Here is a 24,217-nt window from a genome sequence, read left to right as displayed (position 1 = left end):
CTGGACCTTTTTTGACATCAACAAAGCTTGAAAATAAACTAGACATTGTTGACATGACTGCAGTTTCACGATGAGATGATGTATTCACATCTCAGCTCCAGAAGGAAAGAGAACATCTAGGAAGCTTCTGAGGAGCAAATTCTGATCCAATAACAGCCTCTGTCAGACCTGACTGAGGGAGTGTTTGTGTGTGTACACCAGCAGAGCCAAGAAACCTCAAACTGCTTCATAACTAAAGATGTTTGAGCAGTAAAATTCCCTCTCTTTCAGCTTTATATGTCGAGGAATACGGCAAATTAAGATAGATCAGATGAGACAGGTGGAAATGACCTCAGTCTTCTGCTGATTTCAATGGAAAATCACTTTTATTTTCTCCTTTGCGTTCACTAATAAAGCTCCTTTATTTAATCTATAATCTGTCTTTGTTCTGAATCTGTCCGGCCCCAAACTTGGACTTGTTTTTTTGTAATTCCAGCCTCTCTGTAATTGAGTCCGACAGCCCTGACTGAATAAATCTGCTTTACTTTTAATGTAAGACGATGCTAACTGGGCACTTTCTCATTTTTCTCCCCTCTAATTATTTGAAGCAAACCTTTAAAAACCCTTGACTTTGTGATATGCAGGTCAACACATATTGATCCGTAAAGTGACGCAGACATTTCATCTGAGTGAATGTGTGTGTGTTAATCAGAGAGACGGGACGCTGCGTGATAAAATTTACAGCCTACATAAAAAAGGCAGGATTTGATGGCGGCTCACCTCCATCAGCCGGTGTTAGCCTAACCTTGACTTCCTGTAAACAGCTGCGTGGTGCAGATGAGGAAGAGGAGGGAGATGAAAGAGGCAGGAGGACGTCGTAAAGAGTTCTGATGGACGCAACGGACATGGCGATAAAACCTGGGAGGGAGGGGGCGAGCTCGGAGGTTTTTCTCTGCTGCCGCCGCTGCTGCTACGTCAGCTACGCTAACACTGTCGCTCAGGTTCACGTTGTGTATGAAACAGGTTTATTTGATGTAGATGAAGTATTTGTGTCAAAACTACATGAAATCATATTAATGAAAAACAATTATAATTACCAATCATTAAGGAGGATCCACTTCTGCCAAAATCAATGACGTAAATGTTTCAGGTTAAAAAAGTTAATTCATTATGAATCGACTTCCAAATGAATCATCAACTATTCTGATAATTTACTAAATGGTTTGAGTGTTTTTTTTGGTTTGTGGACATACTATTAGTTTTTCTTTCTTGTCATGTGACTCATGAACAGGTGCTGCCTCTATCAAACAAAAGGTGTTTTTTTTTTTATGTTAACATTTTACAATTCCTCCACCACTGCTAACCCAGCTAACAACAATAACACTACTGAAAGTGCTAACCCCGCTAACAACACTATCACCCCCACCACTGCTAATGCAGCTAACAATACCAACACTAACAGCAATGCTAAGACCACTAACAATACAATCACCTCTACTGCTGCTAATACAGCTAAAACCAACATTAACAATACCACCACAACTAACAGCACCAATGATAACACCACTAACAATACTATCACCTCCATCACCGCTAATGCAGCTAACAATACCAACACTAACGCCAATGATAACATCACTAACAAAACTATCACGTCCATCACTGCTAAAACCGCTAAAAATAATAATACTAACTCCAATGCTAAGACCACTAACAATACTATCACCTCTACCACTGCTAATGCAGCTAACAACCCCAACACGAACACCACCGCTAACAACACTAACCCCACTGTAACTGCTAACACCGCTAACAACACTAACCGCACCACTGGGAACACCACCAACACTGCTAACAGCGCTAACACCACTGACACTACAACCACCACCACCACCGCTAACACCGCTAACAATACTATCAACACCACCACTGGTAATGCACCTAACAACACCAACACTAACAACACTGCAACTGCTAACAGCGCTAACACCACCATGTGCTAGAAATCATGTATTTTTACCATATAGTAAAATCTAACAATAAACCAAAGTAAACAGATGAGGTGATCGTAGGTCATGTGTAGAGACACACTCGCACACACACTCGCACACACACACACACACACACACTCGTTAAACTGTTGTTAGTGCTGCTTGAAACAGGCCTGAACACAGATGGAGAACCATGTGAGGGGGAAAACCCTGTTTGCTGCTAGACACCAACCACACTGAGTGACTGAGAACACATGCAACGAGACATTTGTGGCGACACACTCACACCCAAAACACACACACACACACAGAAATGCACCAGAGGGCAGTTAAGCAAAAACACAAGACGAACGCTGAGTGAGGAAACAAGAGATTCTTTTATCAAGCCGCATAAAAGAATTGAGTGTATAAATACATTCATGATAAGAGGTCTTCAGTGGAAATAAAGAGTACATTCAGAGTGAATCTCTCCTGCAAAAAAAACACACAGTTTCATAATTCTCATATTATGTCTGAAAAGAAGGAACCACTGAAGGTGAACAGTGGGAGAATCTTCCTCTTAAAATGTCCAGGAGACACAGTTAATAAAGTCTGTGGAGTTAAGCTGCTGTTGAAAACAAACATTGTCTTTTTGAAATAATTGGACACACTGTGAATCCTCGCAGCCTAACGTGGATTATCATCTCCACCGAGGACGTTATGTCTTCCTGTCTGCAGCTGTTGTTGTTGGATTAATCTGAATTTGCTGTGATGAGTCGATGATCGACCGAACGTTCCCTGTTGACTTCTCTTCACGTGTGTGCGCGTTGTCATTTTCTCGTGTTTTTGTGAATTTATACTCAGTACAAATACTCTGTTACTGTACTTTACTGCCAATTTTGACCCCACTACATTTCCTCTGACTATCTTTGTTAATTCACCCATTCACACGCTGCAACGTGGGCTTAAGTGTCTTTGCTCGAGGACACACATATAGACTAGCACAGCCAGGAATTGAACCCACAACCTTCCAGTTGAAAGACAACTCACTCACTCACTCACTCACTTAAACTCTAAGCTATATAAACTCACATATATGTACTTTACTTAGTTATTGATATTTCTGGCAAGCTTTTACTTTTACTCCACCACATTTCCTCCTTCTTTGTTACTCCCAAATAAAATCAGAAGAAGAGGAAGAGTTGGTATTATGGTCTGTATTTACACTACAGTTTTTTCACCCATTCACACGTTAAAAATAAATCCTTATATTTCTTCAGTCTTCACATCTGGCGCCGCGTGTCGCAGAGAAACACTCAATAAAGAACCAGTGTTTGAATGAAGTGACAGAACCTTGACGGTGACCTCCACCACTCTCTGGAGCCTCCACTGAACCACTGAAAACACCATATTTAATATATGTGTGTGTGTGTGTGTGTGTGTGTGTGTGTGTGTGTGACAACAGCACAATCATCAGGTCTGCGTGTGCCGCGACTTACTTGAGCGTCTCGGCCAAGTAGAAGCTCTGCTGCACGTCGTCGTGGTTGGGGGTCGAGCCGTAAACGTCCCGCACGCCGCTGTAGCCGCCTCCCACTCTGCAGTGCTGCTCCAGGGCCTGAGCGACAAGACGTTTCTTTAATGTTTTTACTTTATTTACGTACTCTAAGCATGTTTTTGATGAGCAATCGTCAAAGGCATTAAGATTTTGTTTCTAGGCGTTTAATCAAACGATTTCCAAGGATTTGGGAAACTCTCACAGAAACCCGCGTGATTTAACGTGACTTCAGAATATAAACAGACTACAGAATATAAAAAACCTGTGTAAATGAAGTTCAACGTCTGAGAAGTTACGGCTCCAAACAAAAGTTAATCTGTTAATCTGACCTTGAAATCAAGGTCGCGTACTACAATGTTAAAAATGTAATAAAAAAACATAATAGAGAATCAGAAGATAATATTTCACATCTCTTTTCCTCTCTGACAGATATTTCTTGTTTACCTGCACAGCCTCCCAGCCCCACTCCCTGTACTTGGGGTCATGGGTGAATCTCCACATGTACATGTACGTCTCGATGACCTCGGGACGCAGGATGAAGTACTTCTCGTTCTGGCGAGTGGCGATGGCCTCGACCCCGCCGTCGAAGCGGAACGCCTCTGGACCCAGTTTCAGAGCTACACACACCAGAGGGAGAGAGAGAGGGAGAGAGAGAGGGAGAGAGAGGGAGGATAAACGTCCAAACACTGGGAATTTAAAGGTGTAACAGAGATGTTACAGCTTCAATTTAAAGGAAACATAACATAGTGAATAAGTGAGCTAGCATTTGTCCGTTATTATTATTACAACCTTCATTTAACGAGAAAAACATCATTGAAATTAAAAATATGGGTAAAACAGGCTGCAGCACATTTAGCAGTGTTACAATCTAATCTAAAAGAACAGTAAAATACACTTATTTAATAACTTTGAATGATTTAAAAGGGTGCAGCGCTGCATTTAAAACAAACTCACAACACGACTGAATATAATTTAATCTGACTAAAAACATACAAATATCTAATGTTAACATAATATCTAACATTATCAACATGATATCTCTATTAAAGTGTAGATGCAGACATTCATTTATGTAGTACAGATATAAAGGACCATGTTTCTTCTTTTAAAAGGAGAGTTTAGAGGCAGAAATTTGAATAAACTATCAAATACGCATGCTTGAATAAGAGTAAATGTGCTTTAAAATGTGTAAAAATTAACCTTTTATACGTATTTTAGGCAAAAGGAGGCTGCCATCTATTGCTGCCACATGTCTACGGAAGCCCAGATGTACAAACCATCCAGAACTAAGTTTAATATGAAGGAGAACGACATCCTTGCTGAAGGCCACTGTAGTTCCCTATCGCACTTGGGAAAGGGAGGCGTGAACAGAGAAGTCTTATTTCTTACACAATGAAACTTTAATATCGTTTTATCCTTTTTTTTTTTTTTAAACATCTGAACTGAAATAACAAATTAATTGACCAGAAATGACAGAATATTTTTTTAATAATCTGATTATTTTTGTAAGTAAAGTTTGTTGAAAGAATCATCTTTATGAGGTCCAAAGAAACTTAAAAACCTCTTTGTGGGACATCTTGTCTGGGTCCCACCACTTCAAAGGGCACTTTTGTTTTTTAAGGGTTAAGACCAAGTTTTAGGGTTAGGGTTAGGTTTAAGTTAAGTGTTAAGTTAAGGCACTGAGTTGTGATGGTTATAACCCTTTAACAGCGAGCGTATCGCAGACGACACTTTATTATAAACCGTAATTACGCGACGGTTTCTGAAAGCTGTGGATTTGCACGTCAGCGCCTACGTGTGGTTATTCTGGTAATTTCACTCGTGCTGTTGCAGGAAGCCGGCGAATCAGTGGGAAAAACTGAATGTTTTTGGACACTGAGACAAACAAATGAAGTTATTTTAAATGTTTTGTACTGTGTTTCTTCATTTTAACATTCAGTAACATAGTAAATAACTGCCAGATGTTGAAAGTTATTCTGGAAAAATTGAATTTTCTGGCCTTTTTATGCTTAAAATAAGCAAAAAAGGGACATTTTGAGGCTGAGGTTTTAGAGGGTTAAGGTTAAGGTAAGGGTTAGGGGTTCCCTGAGATATAAAGACAGTACTGACCAGTCCTGACGTAAGACTCGTGACAGGTGCGCGCGATCTCGGCCGCCTGCTCCATCTGGTGGCCCGTCTTGTCGTTGGGCGCTCCGTCGGCGCCCAGAGCGATCATGCCGCCGGCGAAGCAGGTCAGGTGACCCATCTTGTGCTCCAGCAGACCGCCCTTCCACTCGGCGATGTAGGTCAGGCCGCCGCTCGACTTCCTCATCAGGTTGGTTTCTATCGCCTGGGGGAAAACAAGGCGAGGGTCACAGTGTGTTAGACTTCAGGTCAATTTCAATATCTGTTTTTAGGTGAAACTGTTCCTTTAACACACGACTGTTTTCTTTTCTTTTCTTTTTAACCAATCTGCTGCTGCACAAACACTTCATGGTCCTTGAAGAGTAGGAGGAATTATGGATAAAGAATTTTATGTTAATGTTTTTATCACCGTTATACAGAATATTTGCAGATCTGGTGAGAGGAACAGTCACAGGAAAACTCTTTCAGGGGATTTTAAATAAAATCACGTTATATCACGTTGTTATTCCTACAAAATAAAATACTTTTTTTTTTTTTAATGTTATCTTTCATTTTAATAGTGTAAGCGAGCCGTCTTCGTGCACCTTTACTGTGCAGCTAAAAACTAAAGAGACTTTTTGGAGGATTCTTCCATGAGCACCACTTCCTTTCAAACTGGCTTTCAAAATAAGAGCCACAAACTTCACTACCTTTTGCCATAATGCTTGTCAATAAAATGATTCTATTTAAAAACAAACAAACATGTTTTCAGGTTATTTAAATTGATTTGATGTGTTTTTATTGAGGTTTATTCCCACATTTTTACGTCGTTTCATTTATTTGAGTAGTTTTCAACGTATATTATCATCTGTACAACACTTCACTTTGGTTCACTGTGCTTTATGAATAAAATTGAATTGGATTATTTTTTAATCTTCAGCAGTCATTCTACATCTGTTTTAATACACAAGTGCAAACAGGAAGTGGACACAAACCGGGGTTTCCTAACAGATGAAGTCAATCAATGACTCATAAAACTTCAGAAAAAGCTTTTTATTACGAAACATAAAATTGTTTGTGTTCTTCTTTGTTTTGAGCCTGAATTTCCCGTCTCACTGGGTTTTGTAGTGTTTTTCTTTTTTAGACTTCCCTGAAAAACCTTTGTAAATAAAATTGTCCTCGAGCTTCTTGTTGTTTTTCATTTTCTTCTTATTATTTTAAATTCTCGCCTCTCCTTTTTCTACTTTATTTTCCTCGCCCTCCACAGTTTCTTCTCGATTTTCATTTACAACTTCCTTTACCATTTTCTTTCTCATGTGTTTTCCTCCAATTTTACTTCATTTCCTACTTTGTTTTCTTTCTTCTCTTTTTCCTCTGGTACCGTTTTCTTCTTGATTTTCATTTTCTACAACTTTCATTTCCCCGTCATTCTTCTCGACTTTCCCTTTCTGTTTTTCTACATTTTCTCCCTTATTATCATTTCCCCTTTCTTCCTCTTTCGTGATTCTCTTGACTTAAGAAGCAACAGAACGACAGACGTCTGCGTTTGTAGCTGTAGCTGAGTGAGGTCGCATTACAAACAGAAACATTTATAAGCGTCTGCAGCGGTCCTCCTGGTGGTCGAAACAAAAACACCAAACATTGGTGGGGACATTTCTTTGTCACAATTATAGTTTTAGCTTCATAAAGTCAAGTCTGAGTCAATTTCAGCTTTAATATCGATCAGCAACTGATTTCTGGACTGAAATAACAACAATTAATCAGAATAATCTGATTAATTGTGTTAATATAACTCAAGTTTCACAAAAACCCCCACACACGTCTGTTGAATTAATCTGCCCTCAGACTATTTTAGGGGTTAGGGTTAGAATAAGGTTTATGTTAAGGGTTAAGGTTAGTTCTGACGGTTAAGGGTTAGGGTTAAGCCTTTAAACACCTGAAGATTATTTTATTTTTGGCTTGTGAAACTGTGCAACTGCTCGTTTGTGAAATCTGTGACTGAATCCCAGCCTCTCATGGTGTGTGTGTGTGTGTGTGTGTGTGTGTGTCACCTGCAGAGCGTCATAGTACATCTTCTTTCCTTCCTCGTCCGTCTTGTCAGACATGAGCCAGGCCTTGAGCAGATACTCATAGAAACTGTCACCCAGGCCCCCGACGGACACGTGATCTGTGACACACAGATTAACATACAGATTATAACACACACACACACACGCGTTGCTGCACTGTTCTCACAGCGTTAAGTATAATAAAGAAAAAAAAAAACCATAAAGAAAACGCACACACAGCTGATAATTTACTGTGAAATAAAAGTGTGTGTATGTGTTATTGTGCGTCCATCCGTCCCGCTGATGTGTGTTTGTCCTACAGGCTCATCCATATGCATGTGTCATTAACAGAGTCCGGCCCTGTTTGTGGAGTGCAGAGATTAAATGTCAGCCGCAATCATCCTGTGAAGTGAAAGAGGAGGAGGACGAGCGGCGGCGGTGGCGGCGACAGATTGGGTCGAGAGCCGATAAGAGTGCGGGGAGGTTCGAGATCGGGCCAGGAACGAGAGCAGCAGACGTGCAGAGAGAGAGAGAGAGGGAGAGAGGGAGAGAGAGAGAGAGAGAGAGAGAGAGAGAGAGAGAGGATGAAGACAGCAGAGGATGAAACGCCACTCACATTATGCAACACAAACATGACGGCAAAGTGTCAATGATACTTTTATCTGTACAGATATTTTAAAGTGCGTGTAAAAGCAATGAAAATATCTCCTCTGACCTTTTTCCCCATAACAAAATGTGTTACTGACTGATTAAAAATCAGTTACAGTTAGGTTTAAAATCAAGGAACAACGCGGCAGCATCGTGTTCTCTGTCGACTGCACGAGGAGCTGGACACACACTCGCTTTAGTGGGGACCACAGCACGTGAAAGTTGCCGTTTAAGAGCTGCAAAAGAGTACTTCTGTTGCCAGAAAATGTGTTTACCAAACCTGGAATTGTTGATGTTCTCAAATGTCTACAATTTACTTTCAATTGTAAGGATTTCTTTGTTACACGAGCAAAGAAACCAGAAAATATTTACGAAGCTGAAAAAAAATTGAACTTAGTAAATTGATTAATAATGGAATAACCGTTGCAGCCTGTACAGAATAGCAACGGAATTGGTGATGACCAATCACTGAGGCTTGTATAGGCTCATTATTTGGCAAATCACTGTTGTCTTTTTAATCAAAACACGTTCTGGGGTGTCTTATTAAAGATTTATAAAGTGCACCTTTATAATAACAACCTATTCATTTATTAGCCTGAATGTAAACTTGGTATGAACACATCCACACATACATTCGTTGTGCGGTTTTTCCCAGTCAGTGACACGGCACCTTTAATTACAACATAATCCCGGGTCTTACATGGCAGATATAGAGCAAAGCTTTGCGGAGCAGCTGCGGTTGAAAGATATTTTTCAGACAACATCGGGCTGAAAACATCCCGAGGACATCATTTATTCAGCACTTGCATTCCCCTCGCTATTGCATAATTTCTTTCAAGATGAAAAAAAAACTCTCTGGCTAAGACAAACATAAAAGCACCGTGTGTGTGTGTGTGTGTGTGTGTGTGTTTGAGAAGATTTTTGTTTTACTCTCTCTTCTGTTGTTGAAACTTGTCGTTTTCTATTCAACGCCGCATGTCATCATTTGCATAGATTACGTGGATGAAAACGCGGGCGGCGGCTGTGGTTAAGTGTCACATAAACGCCGACTTTCATGCGCGCGGATGTTCTTTTTCAGCCATTCATATTCAAAGTCTCCACAGCCGACGAGTGGAATAAAGTGCATGGTGCATGTTTAACCTTCACAGGCGGATAAATAAACAGCTTTCAAATTAAAAAAGACTGGTATTTGACAGGTCTATTATAAACACAGGAATATCGGCGGCTATTCAACAAAGAAACTATAGTTCTGTCCTGAAACTGTGTCACTTTTTCATGCTTGTACGTTATATTTATTGGAAGACGTGAGACGATAAACATCCTGTCTAAGCCTTTAACTTGATACAAGTGTTATATAACTGCTTCTGTCTTTACCTCACTTTCTGTCCCCCATTTTTTTCCTTTCACCCCAACCTGTCTAGGCACATTTTTGAGTCTGGTTCTGTCAGAGATTTCTTTCTGATAAAAGGGAGTAGTTGGGTTTCTCTGCTCTCTATAATATTGTAAAGGTTTCTGTCTAACTGTGTGTGTACAGAGCCTTGAAATAATGTATGTTGTGATTTGACGCTTTACAAATAAATATTGAATTGAATTGAACTGATAAGACTGAAAAGATTTGTTCACAGAATCGTTCAGTACTTCCTACGTGGCTCTGTCTGATAGTCACCGAACTGAAATACCACTGAACGGGTCGTGATCCGGGCTCGCGATCGGCGGCTCTCAGCAGTGCTGACGCTCTGCTGTTAAATTTTCAGATTTGAGACATTTCCTTTGCTAAATGTCAGAGATTAACGGAATGTTTTCAGGGACTTTTTAAGTCTTTTAAACTGATCTACAGTGCGCCATTATTCGCTTTGTGATGACACTCTGACCAATCAGTGGCCGGCAATCTGTTGACGTCACATTTTAGTATTGGCCCAGCTTGCTTGGAACCTCGTCAGAGCAGGTCCTAACAAAGGAAAAGAGTCAAGTGCTACCCAGCTAACAATTTCTGGTTCCCAGAACATTCTGGGAACATTTTCTTTTCGTTGTGGGAACGTTCCCTGAAGGTTCCCCATTAGGTTGTCCTGTGGTTGATATGGAAAAGCGCCATAAAGGGTCAAATTCACCCTTGTTGGGAACATAGGTTACTTATTGGTCAAACAACGACCTCCTGCTACCTTGTCTAACTGTCACTCATAGGTGGACAAAAAAAACCACTTATTCTACACAAGAGTGAGTCACCGACTCTTCCTTCCACAACTTGACAGATTGACAGTGTCGCTCTTGAATCTCAGCGAGAGTCTGTGCTGCTGGAGTCCGGCGCCTCGCTGCTCTCTGGCGGCTGAGGGAATAACTCAAAGCAGCGTTTAAGATGGCGTTTCAAACGGATTGAGATATCAAGCCAAACTTCTCGCTTCCTGTCAGCTTCTGTGTCTTTTTCCGTCTCCTTCAGCTGTCAAAGTTTCCCCAGGAATGTGACACACGACGGCTGACACGCGCAGACATCTCTGTTCTATTATATATGTACTGCTGTTTCCGCAGCGCCTCCATATGTTCTTTTATCTTCCCTCTCTCTCTCTCTCGCCGCTCTCTATCATTATCATCGCGACCTGTTGGACTGCGGCGTCAAAAGAGGAGGACTCGGACGAGGGATTCCAGATTACACCCTGCCTGTCACACACCTGACAGCGTGTGTGTGTGTGTGTGTGTGTGTGTGTGTGCACTCCCGTGTTAAAGATAGCGGGGTGGGCGTGGAGAGAGCGGGGGAAACACTTGACAGTGATTTGAGTAAATGGGGGGTTTTGGGAAAGTGAAGAAGAAGAAGAAGAAGAAGAAGAAGTAGAGCGGGGGATGATGCTACAACTACAAAAACACATAAACCACATGAAAGCGGCTGAAACAACAGTCATTTAACAGATGACAACACATCAGTGACGTATCATCGCAACACGACTGCTAATACAAAACAACAAATATGATTCAGAAGCTTCAGAACGTTGTCATTTACATTCTTTTAGTGTTAATTATTCAGCACGTTTTTACTGGTAAAACTTTTTTGAGTGAAGAATAAAAAGCTTTCCTAAGTGTATACAGCATTTGTTTTAAGTTTAATGGAAGGAAAAGTATAATTTAAGGCGGGCCGTGTCTCTTTGAAAATGTGCAAAGTGAAAATGAATGCAAATATAGACGTATTTTTGTTTTTTCCAGCGTTGAATGGACCGCTGGAAAACAAGACTATAACTTAAACAAATATTCGTCCTGTTTGTTTTTCTTCTCTCTTCTTATTTCTATTTCATATTATTGATATATTCTGGTTTAACTCATGGTTTGTACTTGAGAGGCAAAAATAAGCCGTGGGCTTCAGACAATTATTAATTTTTTTTTTTAAATCTCACCTTGTTGTTTATTATGTCCATTATTATTGTTGTTTAAAAAACTAAATCTACCACAAGATATTTAAAAAAAAAAGAAAAAAAAAAGATGCCCAGAGAAACCAGGTCTCCTATAGTCTGAATAAATCGATGAATGGTCTCATTAACAGATCTGGAGAGACAGCGTCTGGATGATTTACGATGATTACGGGAGAAAATGTGTTTGCACTCCGCTGGTTTTTCACGGCGAACAAAATTACAGGTGTCGCTTTACGTCGAAGGATCAGACCCTGAGTGCACTGAAGGGACGGAGGACAAGTAGCAATTTTCCTGTCATCTTTGGAGATGGGAAAAAAAAAAAGGTCTGACACTGGTGACGTTTCATCAGCTTATTTTTTTTTATCACCGTTTTCTGATATTTGACTCAAAGTCCTGGTTACTGTCGATTCTGAGGTTTTTCAATAACTGTTCTTATTTTTCCTTCAAGAAATATTGTTTTTTAAAGTACGGGAGACGAAATAAAGACAACCGTGTGCACTTACGTTGGCCCCACTGGCCGCTGTTGGGGTTCAGGTAGTTGGGGTACAGGCCCTGAGGTTTGTCCAGGCGGTTGAGGACTTTCCGGATGTTCATTACCTAATAATTCAAAAAAGGAAGGGAACACAGGTAAAGATTAAACCCAACTTTCAAATCATTAAACTCAACTTTCTATTTAACACGCATAGCACTTAGATTTTAAAAGTAAAAATAATACAAAATGTGATACGTAACCTCACTGATACATCTCCTTTCCTATGACTATTTCAAAATAAAAGTCTGGCTTATCAATGTGAAGGTGTGGAACTGAGGTGTTTGGTCGCTGGTCAGATTCTGCGTATTGTCCCTTCATATGTCTCACCATTTTAGACCTTGAACTGATCACTTTTGTCAAATTTTGGTAAAAAAAAAATCTAAATTCCAACACAAATCTTCTGTTTCTGAGGCTGTTTCTCAGCTAAGCTCTATTAGGACTACTAATTTCCTGCTTTGAGGACGTTGCGGGGCCTTATGTTGCCCCATGTGTATAATCAACACCAGCAACCACTAGAGGAACTCTGAGGAAATTACCAAAAACATTGCTAGTGTCTCTTCATGACCGCCTTCTGTTGTCCATTTTACTAAATGACATTTTAGTTTTTACGTTTTTTGGTAAGTTGTGTATCCGTCTTTTAATGTAGCGTTTACTGAAGCAGTAACACGCTTGAGTTCAGGGAGCACTTGTTTTTTTTTTTGCATTTTCAATATCAGACCTTCATTTTATCGTAAGAAGCCCAAACTGAATGCAATTTCTGAAATGTCCTTTCACCCCAACCCGTCTAGGCAGATGGCTGCACATCTTTAAGTTTGGATCTGTCAGAGATTTCTTCTTCTGTTAAAAGGGAGGGTTTTTTCTCTCTCTCCACTGATGCCTAGTGTTTGCTCATTGTGTGAATTGTTGGGTTTCTCTGTTGTGGATGATGTTGTCTATGTACAGAGTAAAGGTGAGAAGAGTACGGAGTTCTAGTGGACTCATTTTTTTATTTAAGAAAATAAAGTCCCAGAAACACTGAAGGGGTTGGTTAAGAGTACATGTTCTGCCCTTTTGTTACCTTCTGAGCAAACTCAGGATTTCCAGAGAGTTTGCTGAGGTGCATGAACTCCAGGTGAAGGGTGCCATACTCTGCAAGGATGCTGCTGCCACCAGAGGCCCATGGCCAATTTCTACCTATACCACTGTACGAAGAAACCAAAAGAGAAGGAGACAGGGGTTATTTGTTAATAAGGATTTCAGTAAACTGTCTGACCATCTTCTTTAAAGCCACATGGAGGGGTACATTTGCATTTACCCACTCCACAATGAAGAAGTGCATTGTGGGCAACAAAAGAACAAGAATCCAGAACGAGTCAGGTCGTTAAACCTGTTCATGAAAGAACAAAACACCTCTGTGACTCAGCAGTCGTACTCGTTCAAAACGCGAGATTCTTCACATGGATTTCCACTGAGGTAAGTCCATGATGCTAAAACCCAAATTTATCACACTCCATCTGCCAGTTTTTTTTGTTGTTGTTGGTTTTCCCTCACACTTGACTTTAACAGCACAGCTCATCTGGCATGGACTCTACTCTCTACCCTGACTATAAAGCTGCAATAATGCAGATATTGTGTTGATATGTTTGTGTGTGCCTTTCTATGGTTGTGAGAGGAGCTTTGATATCATATATAACAAAGGTTTAATATGTTCAGAAGTTTAAAAGCAGAATTAACTGGTTGCTTTAATGTTCCTTTACTAGGACCCTTACTTGAATTTGGAGCAGTGGGCAGTCCATGGAGTGACTGGAGTTGGGTGCCTTGCTCAGAGGCAACCCCAGCAATTAACATGTTAGGATTTGATCTGGCAACCCTCCGGTGAGAAGCCTATAGGCTGCCAATTTGCCAAACCTGCTATTTTATCACAAATGATTTGATACCTCTCAAACCACAGCCCTTGTTGTGAGAACCAATTCACCTTAAAGCCTTCGTTGTGAGCCTTTGCCCTCAAAAATGTAAAGGGCTTTTTGAGAGTTAAGACTAGGTTTTAGGGTTAGAATAAGGCTGGAGTACAGATAAGGGTTAGATTTTTACTTAAACTGGTTGAGAATATGGTTAGGGGCTTGTGAATCCATTATTATCTCTGAAAATACCAGATGGTACCCAACAAGTTCTGCTGGATTTGGAACAAGGTGATGATCCATCAAATAACTACTCATGAAAAAGTATGTCCTGTTTTCACCAAGTGGTACAGAGCAGTTCAGTTCACCACGGCACAGTTTGGCACGGTTTGTCCTAATCTGATTTACACCGCAAGGTGTGTGGGACGGATACCTAAAATGCGTCGTAACATGCGTCAGCATAACATCGTACCAGCGTAGCTCACCAATGAATCCCAAAACGTAGAGGAACCGGACAAAGATCAACAATGGAGGATATTCAGTAGTCTGCGTTTGTTCTTCTTGCTATTTATCACAACAAGTCAAGCTTTAACACCACAAATGTTCCCAACTATCGCACATAAGTGATGATTCTCTGTTAACCAGTCAGTGGACTTCAGCATGAGCAGGATCAATGTGGTACGGATCGGTTATTTTGTCGTCTTCCTCAACGTTTGATGATGAAATAACTGTGTGACGGATCAAACTGTACCACTTGGGGTAAACGTTACATTACAGTGCAAAAACACACAGCAGGAAGTCTGCACGGCAACAAATAAAATACGGACTGCACACCATAAATATCACACACTCGTGTACGGACAAAGCAGAAGCACGGGGGACAAAGAGGTGGGAGTGTGAGTTAGGAGACGGGCTATCATCCACACATGCACACATTTCTGCAAAGAGGTGGATGAACATACTAATTACCCACCCCCATTCAACTCATCAAGCTGCACAAGCCATGTAATTTGTTTCTCATTACACCACAGATTTAATCAAGTCAACCAAACACGAGGAGGACGGACAGTCGCTCACGGACCCCTGATTACATTCAGCCGTGCCACGGTGAGCTTCAGACTGATGTGGACATTAAAATAAAAAAGGACATCGCAGCTCACAATCACCAGCACTGACATGTGGTCGACAGGACGTAGACATGGAGTAACATCATCCGCCCACCGCCCCTCCACTCACACCTGCCCATTCAATCCCTTTACAACCCCCCATAACCGCACTTGTGATGAACAATAAATCTCTACTCTTGGTAGGAAGGGGACGTGTGGAGCGGAGACAAACCCAACACCTCCCCCCGTCCAACCTCCCCCCGTCCACCTCAATGCATCCCAAAGCCACGCTGAGAGAAACACTAAATCCCTGTTAAGGAGAACAGAAGCAAAATACAGCAGGGACGAAAAGCTGCTGCATAAACCAAGCAGACACAATCCAATGAAGTGTCCATACACAGTATATTACCGGAGACAGGTGGGTATGGGGGAGTGTTTGAATTATTATTCTTATCATCGATGTGGCCAGCAGGTCTGAGAGCTTCAGACAGAGACAGCGTCTGAGCCGTGAAATTCAGGCCCGGAATTTCAAAGAGACAAGAGAAAATAAAGACGAGTGGAAGTCACACAACACAATGATTCAGAAGAAGAAGAAGAGAGGAATAAATAAATCATTATTTTAAAATGATGGATAGACATTACAAGCAGATGCGACTGAGTCAATACAGGAGTTTTTGCTTCTGAAGCAAACGGTGGTGGATGGATCTGACTTTAGCTACTGCCCGTAAAACTGCATCTACTGTTTATTTATAAAGCTGGAGCCTCGAATTTGAAAGTCAAATTATATGTATATATATATATATATACATATATATGTATACATATATAAATATATATGTAAATGACCTTGGTATTCGTGTGCTAAATCTAGCATTTACAGTCCAGTGAACAGAGGTTACTCAGCAGTGCGTATCATGATTTAACAGTCAAAATAATAATAATAATTTGTGAGAAGGTTGTGTCTTTGGAAGTTGGTGAAGGAGCATAAAGTTTTAATTTGATTTTTCAATGATGCTTGGCGCAGTACGCAGGTTTGGATGTTCAACAGCAGTTGAGGGTACACATGTCAAACCAAAGTATCTAAGAAGAAAACTTAATCTGTAAATATTATTCTGGTTTTCATGATAAAAGTCATGACTAAAGTTGGGAAAAACCAAAGAAAAAACGTATGCTATGTACCAAAAAACAGTCAAAACCCATTAACTTTGGCAAACTAAGGCGTGGCTAGCTGCTGCTAGGTTTTACGCATTTTTTTAGGTTGGCATTTTTGCCCTGTTCTTCTGTAATGAACTTTAAATATTACATATGTCACATAAGAAAATTTTTCTAGCCTAATATTTTAACTTTTTACTTTTACCTATTTTAACTGGAATAAAACATTGTAAAAATAACCAGTATTGATAAAATGGTTTCCTCTGCATATAACCAATCCTCTACTAGGAACTTCATAGAATTCGGAGAACTGGGCAGCCACTGAGTAGCTCTCCACCACATTTTTTTTTCAATCAAAAAAACATTGATAATCAAACCTCACACGTTTGGATGAAGATGAACACTGCTTGGCCAAAAACACTCAAACGTTTCGTTGGGAGCGCCTGAAGCTTCATTGAGACATTTCAATCCATAGAATCACACCGGAATATGCCAGAAAAACCTGGTCATTCACTAAATGTAGGCGGTCAGTTCATCTATTTTTTTGTGGACACAGAATATTGCTTAACCTAAAAATGACAAACTGAAACAACTGCAGATCATAACACTGCCCACACAGGCTTATACAGTCGGCACTGGGCCAAATATAATACAGTACGAGTGTGGGACTTTTTCTTATCCCACGGTTAAACAACCGTTTCCTCATGTGTTGACAACTAAAACCAAGCACTCACTCTGGCTCTGTCTATGTCTTGGATGATGCACTGATGCTGGTAAACCCGGGTCACACAGCTGCTCCTGCTCCACACCGAGCGAAACCAGCCGGCCTCAAACAGCCAGTGAGGGACGCTCACGTCTGCTGCTCTGACGGAGACTTAATGCCGTCGTTCCAGCTGAGAGGAGACTGGCGTCATGGCACAGCACAGCTGTAGTGGTCCATCACATGTCCACTGCTGATGCCGACTTCCACACAACAACCCCGGACGACTACGCGTCTCTCAAGTGGGACGTAATGAGACTTAATATGGGCTGTAAGCTGTAAAAGACTCACTGTAATTTACGACATCCTCTTGCTCTACACACACTGTACAACGTGGAGAATGATTTCCAACAGAAGCCCGAAGCGGCTTTCATCTCAATTTGCATATTATCTATTGTGAGACTGGACGATGGATTTCCGCGAGTATTTGTCTCCTCGTGGCACCGCTCGGCTTCATTCTCACGACGTTACACGAGGTCGGCGTCGATTCTCTGCGCCTGCATCATCACACTCTCCTTTTTCTCTCAACGACTATATTCTGCTGATGGGGAAATGCTTTACGGCAAACACAGACATCATTTAAGGAAAAGTACTCGCCTCCATTTACAAATAGATTGGAAATGTTAATTAAATGTTAGGCTGACCTAGAACTGGAGGACGTTTTTGAGATTTTATCAGATTTACCCCAGTATTTCAAAGATTATATTGGACTTTCATGATGAATTAGGAGATTAGACATCAGCGTCCACCTCTGATGGAAATGATATGATGCAGTTTGTTTGACTAATGGGAGTTCATGGCCAACGGATTTTTGATTAATTTGTTCATCCCTGCAGCTCATACAGTACAGAGTTTCATAACTCTGCTCAAAAAATTATATGAAATCAGGTCATTCTGTCACGAGGTCACTTTATTTCAGGGCCGCGACTAATTTACTTATTGTCATCTGTGAGTAATCTGTGATCTCGATGAATCAATTTACTTGTTTGGTCCTTAAAACGTCAGGAAATGTTTCCCCAAGCCTCAAAAGTGATGAAGCTGTCAAACGTGTTGTTTTGCCCACAAACCAAAATCGTTTCCCATGATTTATTTGATATGTGGAGCAAAGAAGTGAGAAATGATTCATAATTAAGAGGCAGAAAACTCAACAAGTAAGTTTTATTAATAATCTTAATAATAATCTTAATATAATAACAATGATAATAATAATAATAATAAACCCACTCGAAATGATTAGCCATAGTTTATGTTGAACTTCACAGGTTATATATACACGTTACTCAGACAAATGGGTACATTTGCTATATTCTAAGATGGCAAATTTGGGAGAAACCGAATTGTACAAGATGTAAAGACTAAGATAAGAATGCAGGTGATATCAGACAGTCGAGTTGAGCTAGTTGAACTCAAATTAAAGATAAGAAATCTGACCATTCTGCAGTTTCCCCTGTTAACAGAGACATTTGGTCCAATTAGAAACTAACGAGGACAAATTAAAACCAATAAATAGAGAACAATTAAAAATGTCAAGGACTTCTAAGATGCCAGTCTGGTTAAACATGTTCAGTCTTTGCAAATGTTGAATATCTAACCTGATACAGGGTGTAAAAGCTTCCAAGACTAAGCTTAAAATCAGAAATCAGATGCGAGCCAGTTGAGTTTCCTCTGTTTTAAAACAATGCTGGGACAATTGGTCCAATTAGAAATGGACAAGGACAAATTAAGACCAGTTAAAAGAGAAAACATTCAAATGTAGAGGACTTCTAAGGTGCCAATCTTGTTCCAAGACTAAGCTGAAAATCAGGAATCAGATGCGAGCCAGTTGAGAGCAAGTTGCTTAAATTAAAGATATGAAATCAGGCCATTCTGTAGTTAGAGTTTCCCTCTATTTTTAAAAAGTGCTGAGACAAATGGTCCAATTAGAAATGAACGAGGACAAATTGAAACCAATAAACAGAGAATAATATAAAACATCAAGGACTTCTAAGATGCTAGTCTGGTTAGAATCGTTCAATCTTAGCAAATGTGGAATATCTAACCCTGACACAGGCTGTAAACGCTTGAAATCACGTGTGAGACTAAACTGTGCCATCATCTCCATGACAAACAACCGCATGTTAACAGTAGAAATACTCAGCGAGACGACCGGACACCTGCTCCACATCACCGTGTCCTCCTTTTTAAACCAGGAAACTGAAAAAACTCAAAGGCTCAACAAGTCCGTGGCACAAATAGTGATCTACAACTCTGACCTAGAAACAGAAGTGGGTCGCCACTACACACTGGAAGCTACGACTATAAACTGTTTACATTAGTGGACATAATCCAGTCCTTTTAGAGGTGTCGAATCGCTTCTTTTTATCACCATTATTATTATTATAATTATTCTCTCGGCCATAGTGTTCTGCTGGCAGAGTCTGAGATGACAAATTGTAGCTGGATGTAGTTTAAAAACCAGCTGCTCCAAACTGCCGGGGCCAGATTTTAATTCTATGGTAGCTGAGCTGTAACCTGGGAAAAAACAAAGGAGCAGAGCGATCACCATAAATGACGAATGTGCGCTCTCACGCACGTCCAGTGCAGTGTTGCACTCGTCCAATTCATTACACGCCGCTCGTATAAAGCCAATAATTCCCGTTCAATTCTCTTTCTTCTCTTCTCTTCTCTTGCAGTTGTCCAAGCCGTGACCTCACTTTCCCTCCCCGGTTTCTTCTAGCCTCCATATCTCTTCCTCCACTGTCTGAAAATCTATCCCGCTTCTACCTCGAGGCACAGAGAAAATGTGAATTGCAATAGATTCACAGTTAGCAACTTAATTAGAGGCCTTAAATCATGGAGCGCCTTCCACCGCCTCGGGTCAGCGCCGACGAGAGCAGCGCGGCGAATGAGTGTGTTCACTTGTGAGTGTGTGTGTGTGTGCTTTTTAAAGAAAAGAAAGGAAAGAATAAATAAATAAAAACCTTTTGGATTCTCTAAGAGTCAGGCTTTTCTTTGAGTGCCTCAGGGCTGGGAGGTGGTGTCTGTGCATGTCCCTCATGTACATGTGTGAACTAATAACATGTGCAGGTCAAGACAGTTTGATCTGTTGTGTTGGAATTGATAGTGGAGATTAAAAAACGGCATGTTCAGACACTTTGCAAATTGGAGTAGCAGTTTAAAATCAGTCTTCCTGGTTCAATGGGACGTGGTTTTAACGGTGAAAATACATCGATCTACAAGTTTTTAAAGGCTAATGTGATGAGCTGCACAGACCACGTTTTTATTACCTGGAACATTTGTGTTTAAAAATGACTGGACTTTGTAGAGGTTTAATAATTGTCGTCGACCTCGATCACATTTACACCATGAGTGAAATGAAATATTCATTTAATAAAATTCTTAAAAGGCGAACAATAAATGTCTTGGTCCTGGCCTCCCCCACCATCTTTCTATTAAGTTTCAAGCTATTTTTTTAACATGAAAGTCTGGCTTTTTTATTTAAACATGATGAACCGGGTTAAGCCCCGCCCCACACTGGAGGATAATTGGCCAGATTTCCGACAATCCTCCCGATTTTAGGCCGATTTGAACAAAAAGTTCTTGACTTACACGTAAAAACAAAACGTGGACAGTCAAGGACACCACTGTTGTCTTTTACAACAGCACTAAAGCCCCGCCCCCACACCAGAGGATAATTGGTGAGATTTCGGTCCCAATCCGGCACAATAGTGGGTGTCTTCCGATTTGAGGCTGATTTGAACAGATTACCTGGCCAAATGATCCTGTAGTGTGTGGGATTAACAGGTGCGATTTTAACGTCGTCGGTCGTGTCAGAGTTTTCCCGATTTCAAATCAGTGAGGTGGCCGGGAAACAGATGTTTTGCACTTTTGTTTAGAACCGTAAGTGTGTGGTCCTTGGTCTTGACTTGGGTCGTCTAGTCTGGGCTTTCTCAGGATTAAAACTGACACTGAAAATGGGTCACAAAGTTCATTGTGTCTGTGGTCTGCCACGTTTTTGCGTACTTTTGTTTAGAACCGTAACTTGTACAAGCCAAGTTGATTCCGTCTTCTTACTTAATCCACAGTTGTTTTGCATTTCTCGGCACAAAACATCGCGCACACAACAGCTATTAACTAGCTATTGACGCCAACACTCCGCCTCCATGTCTGTTTATATTCAAATCAAATCAGTTTTGAAAACCCTCTAGTGTGGGACGTTAAAACATCCTCTCTGTATCCAACTGCATCATTTATGTTCATCAAAATCAGCTTCTTCTGTTGACTTTCTATAGCGTTGAAGCAACTTCCTCTTAGACGAAGCAGAAACTATATAACATCCAAATAATGTGCCACGCTATGCCGACGACACTCTGTTCTCCGATAAAGAAGTTAAAGTGAATGCCCTTTGGTTGCACCCCAGACCTGACTCCAGTATTTCTTTCATAAGTCGCTCTAAATGAAAAATACGAGCGCGCTTCCTTAAATTGTACTAAGCTTTCACTAAGATTTCCTCCAGTGGATTAACAAGTTTCTCATTCTTATCGCATCCAGAGGAAAGTGGTTGCACGGGCGAAAGAGGCACTTTTGCAGGGTCACCTAAGTGTGACATCCTCACCGAGCCAGCCTCCACTCAGGCTTATAAATCAAACTCCTCGATGCAAAGACTTCTAAATTGACTGTTTTGGCCTCAGGGTTTGTAGCTGAAGGAGCAAAACTGCCTTAAGGTGACATTTCTTTTATGGCAGATAAGGGAAATGGAAGCAGGGGCAAAAGGAAAAAAAAGAAGCTGGCCCTGACTTTGCAGCACTTTTAGGATAATCATTTTTCTTTTTGCAGTAGTTTCGCTGGAGTTTGTACATTCTGTAATGGAATCTGTTGGTTTTGGGGGTTACTTTATATAAAAGTCCGCGAGATAAATACAACGCTCCTAAATTCTCAGAGAAAGCAAAGTCATTACAAGACGAAAGGAAAAAGGGAGATTAAATCAAAGTCAGTTCCCCCCCCCACAGTTGGCCACAATATTACCAGCAAACAGAGACTTATCTGGATAAGACGCACACCGCACTGAATTTAAAGCATTTCTTAAAAGAAAATATTGTATTTAAGTATTTGCAAAGTGTTTAAATCTTACATGCAGGTGAGTGTGTCGTCGTGTGTGATGAGAAAAATTTGGGGTGGAGCAAAAACATTGCAAAACAATGCACACACTCACATCCCATTATGGCCTGGCTCAGTCAGTCAGTATGCAGCGCAGTGCAGTGCAGCAATTTGCAGGCGCTTTATCAGTGTGAATGTTAATGGCAGAGCTGTGGGACATACTGGCCTGAGCAGATAACAACTGGTGTCTCTCTCTCTCTCTCTGTGTGTGTGTGTGTAAGAAAGTGAGTAGGAAATTGGTTAGCCGTGCTGCTACAGCTACAGCATATTCATAAAGTAAGAGGATTTTAGCGTTTACTGCACGTGTGACTTCATCCATGACTGTTTTCTTTTTTGCAACAATTGCACTGAGTTCTGTAGATTGAATTATTAATTATCAGTTCATTATATTTCAGAAGCATGTGTCTGTACCTGATTCTGCTTCTGGCGATTTTCCATCTGTAATGTAATGAGCTTTTTCTTTCATTTTTCTTGCATATTCATGACGGAACAATAATGTTTTAATTACACTTAAACGTTAATTGTTTGATTTCCATCGCATCCTATGCTAGAAATGTGGGAATGTGCCTCACTTGTTTGCACTCCGCAAGGGTTTCTTGTATCATTTGTCATCATTATCACAAGACTAAAGCTCAAATGACATAATTCATCGCCCGCAGAGAGCAGTTCTGAGGCATTTGTGCTAAGCTTTAGCCAGCCCTATGTCAGCTGAGATTGGCACAGCACCTCCGTGCGTGACCCTCATGTGGAGGATAAAGCGGTAGAAGACAGAGGGATGGATGGGTGGATGGATACCGGAAAGCAGAGTAATAGAGCTTTTGCGCCCAAATACTTGCGTGGAACGAATAACTGAATAACTGCCAGATATCATAAGTGAAAGTTATCTTGGAAAAAGGGGCAGAAAAACTCACTCACTGAACATTTTCTGAACAATTCTACAACCATAAAATCAAAATACACCCAGGAGGCCTCATCATCTTGATGGTCATACGAGGGTTAAAACGAAATAAAAGTTTATTTATTGAACATATCACTGGAAGCAACATCACTTCACCCGTCTCTCAGATGCAGTTCTTCCCTTTTGTGGTTTTATTACTCAGGGGACAAATGTTCTCTGCTCTCCACTTGAAATACTGGTGGTAAGGCCAAAGTCTGTGGCCGATCAATGGCACAAATCCGATCTTTTGCTGCATTTTCCCGCTCAGTTAGTGGCAATCAATATCATTTTATATACAAAGAGAAAGAGAGAAGGAGATGGAAGAGGAGGAGAAGACGAGGAGACGGAGAGACTGTCCCAGTGTCCTCTGATCTTCTCTGTGTGACTGTGCCACTGATTTATCCGAGGCATCATTAGAAGCGGCCAAATTGAGGCTGTTTCCGTGTCTGAATGAATGAACATGACCGACCTGGACGTCAATACAAACATCACGCTGTAATAAACAAGTCTGTGATGTTTTTTCCTTCAGAATTTCTGCCATGACTAATTCACAATGCCTCCACAACCAAAGACCTAGTTCCTCTGTGTTGGGTTTGTTAAGAGTTCTTTGATGGACGATTAGTCAGGCTTTGATTAAATCCTGGCAACTCATTTCCCTTCACTTCTTTTTTACATTCAGGACTGATCTCCCAAACCCCAAATAAACGCCACTTTTTCCTTTCATTTGTTGTTAAAACAAGTTTTGTTTTGAAGTTTTGAAATCCTCTTCATATCCTGAGCGTTGCCATTGCAAACCAAAGCCAGAGAGCCACAATAACCAGAAGTTAGCATTAGGCCAAAATTCACCGTTCTACTACAGATAATAATATTCATTCATTCACATTCCTATTTGGGGGCAGAGCTTTGTCAAATAACATGAAATAAAAGTGGATGTTGTTTGTAAATACATACATTATGTTAACGTGCTTTACATTGTGAGAGCAAGACATTTAAATATTGACTAAAAGGTTGATAGAAGAGGT

General features: G+C 40.7%; 1 protein-coding gene across 1 annotated transcript in view; it reads right to left on the bottom strand.

Moving 5' to 3' along the window:
- The window catches only part of man1a1 (mannosidase, alpha, class 1A, member 1), a 136,534-nt gene that overhangs the window by 5,304 nt on the left and 107,013 nt on the right, over positions 1 to 24,217 (bottom strand). The window contains exons 6-11 of the mRNA XM_058613170.1: positions 13,285 to 13,408; positions 12,199 to 12,292; positions 7,659 to 7,774; positions 5,614 to 5,833; positions 3,949 to 4,121; positions 3,449 to 3,564 (exon numbers count right to left, since the gene is read on the bottom strand). Of these exons, the coding sequence (XP_058469153.1) occupies positions 3,449 to 3,564; positions 3,949 to 4,121; positions 5,614 to 5,833; positions 7,659 to 7,774; positions 12,199 to 12,292; positions 13,285 to 13,408 (843 nt within the window). The remainder of the gene's footprint in view (positions 1 to 3,448; positions 3,565 to 3,948; positions 4,122 to 5,613; positions 5,834 to 7,658; positions 7,775 to 12,198; positions 12,293 to 13,284; positions 13,409 to 24,217) is intronic.

The sequence above is a fragment of the Solea solea genome, chromosome 17, assembly GCF_958295425.1.
Source record: "Solea solea chromosome 17, fSolSol10.1, whole genome shotgun sequence".
Classification (NCBI taxonomy): domain Eukaryota; kingdom Metazoa; phylum Chordata; class Actinopteri; order Pleuronectiformes; family Soleidae; genus Solea; species Solea solea.
Note: the sequence above shows the minus strand (reverse complement) of the source record. Positions and strands in the feature narration are given on the sequence as shown.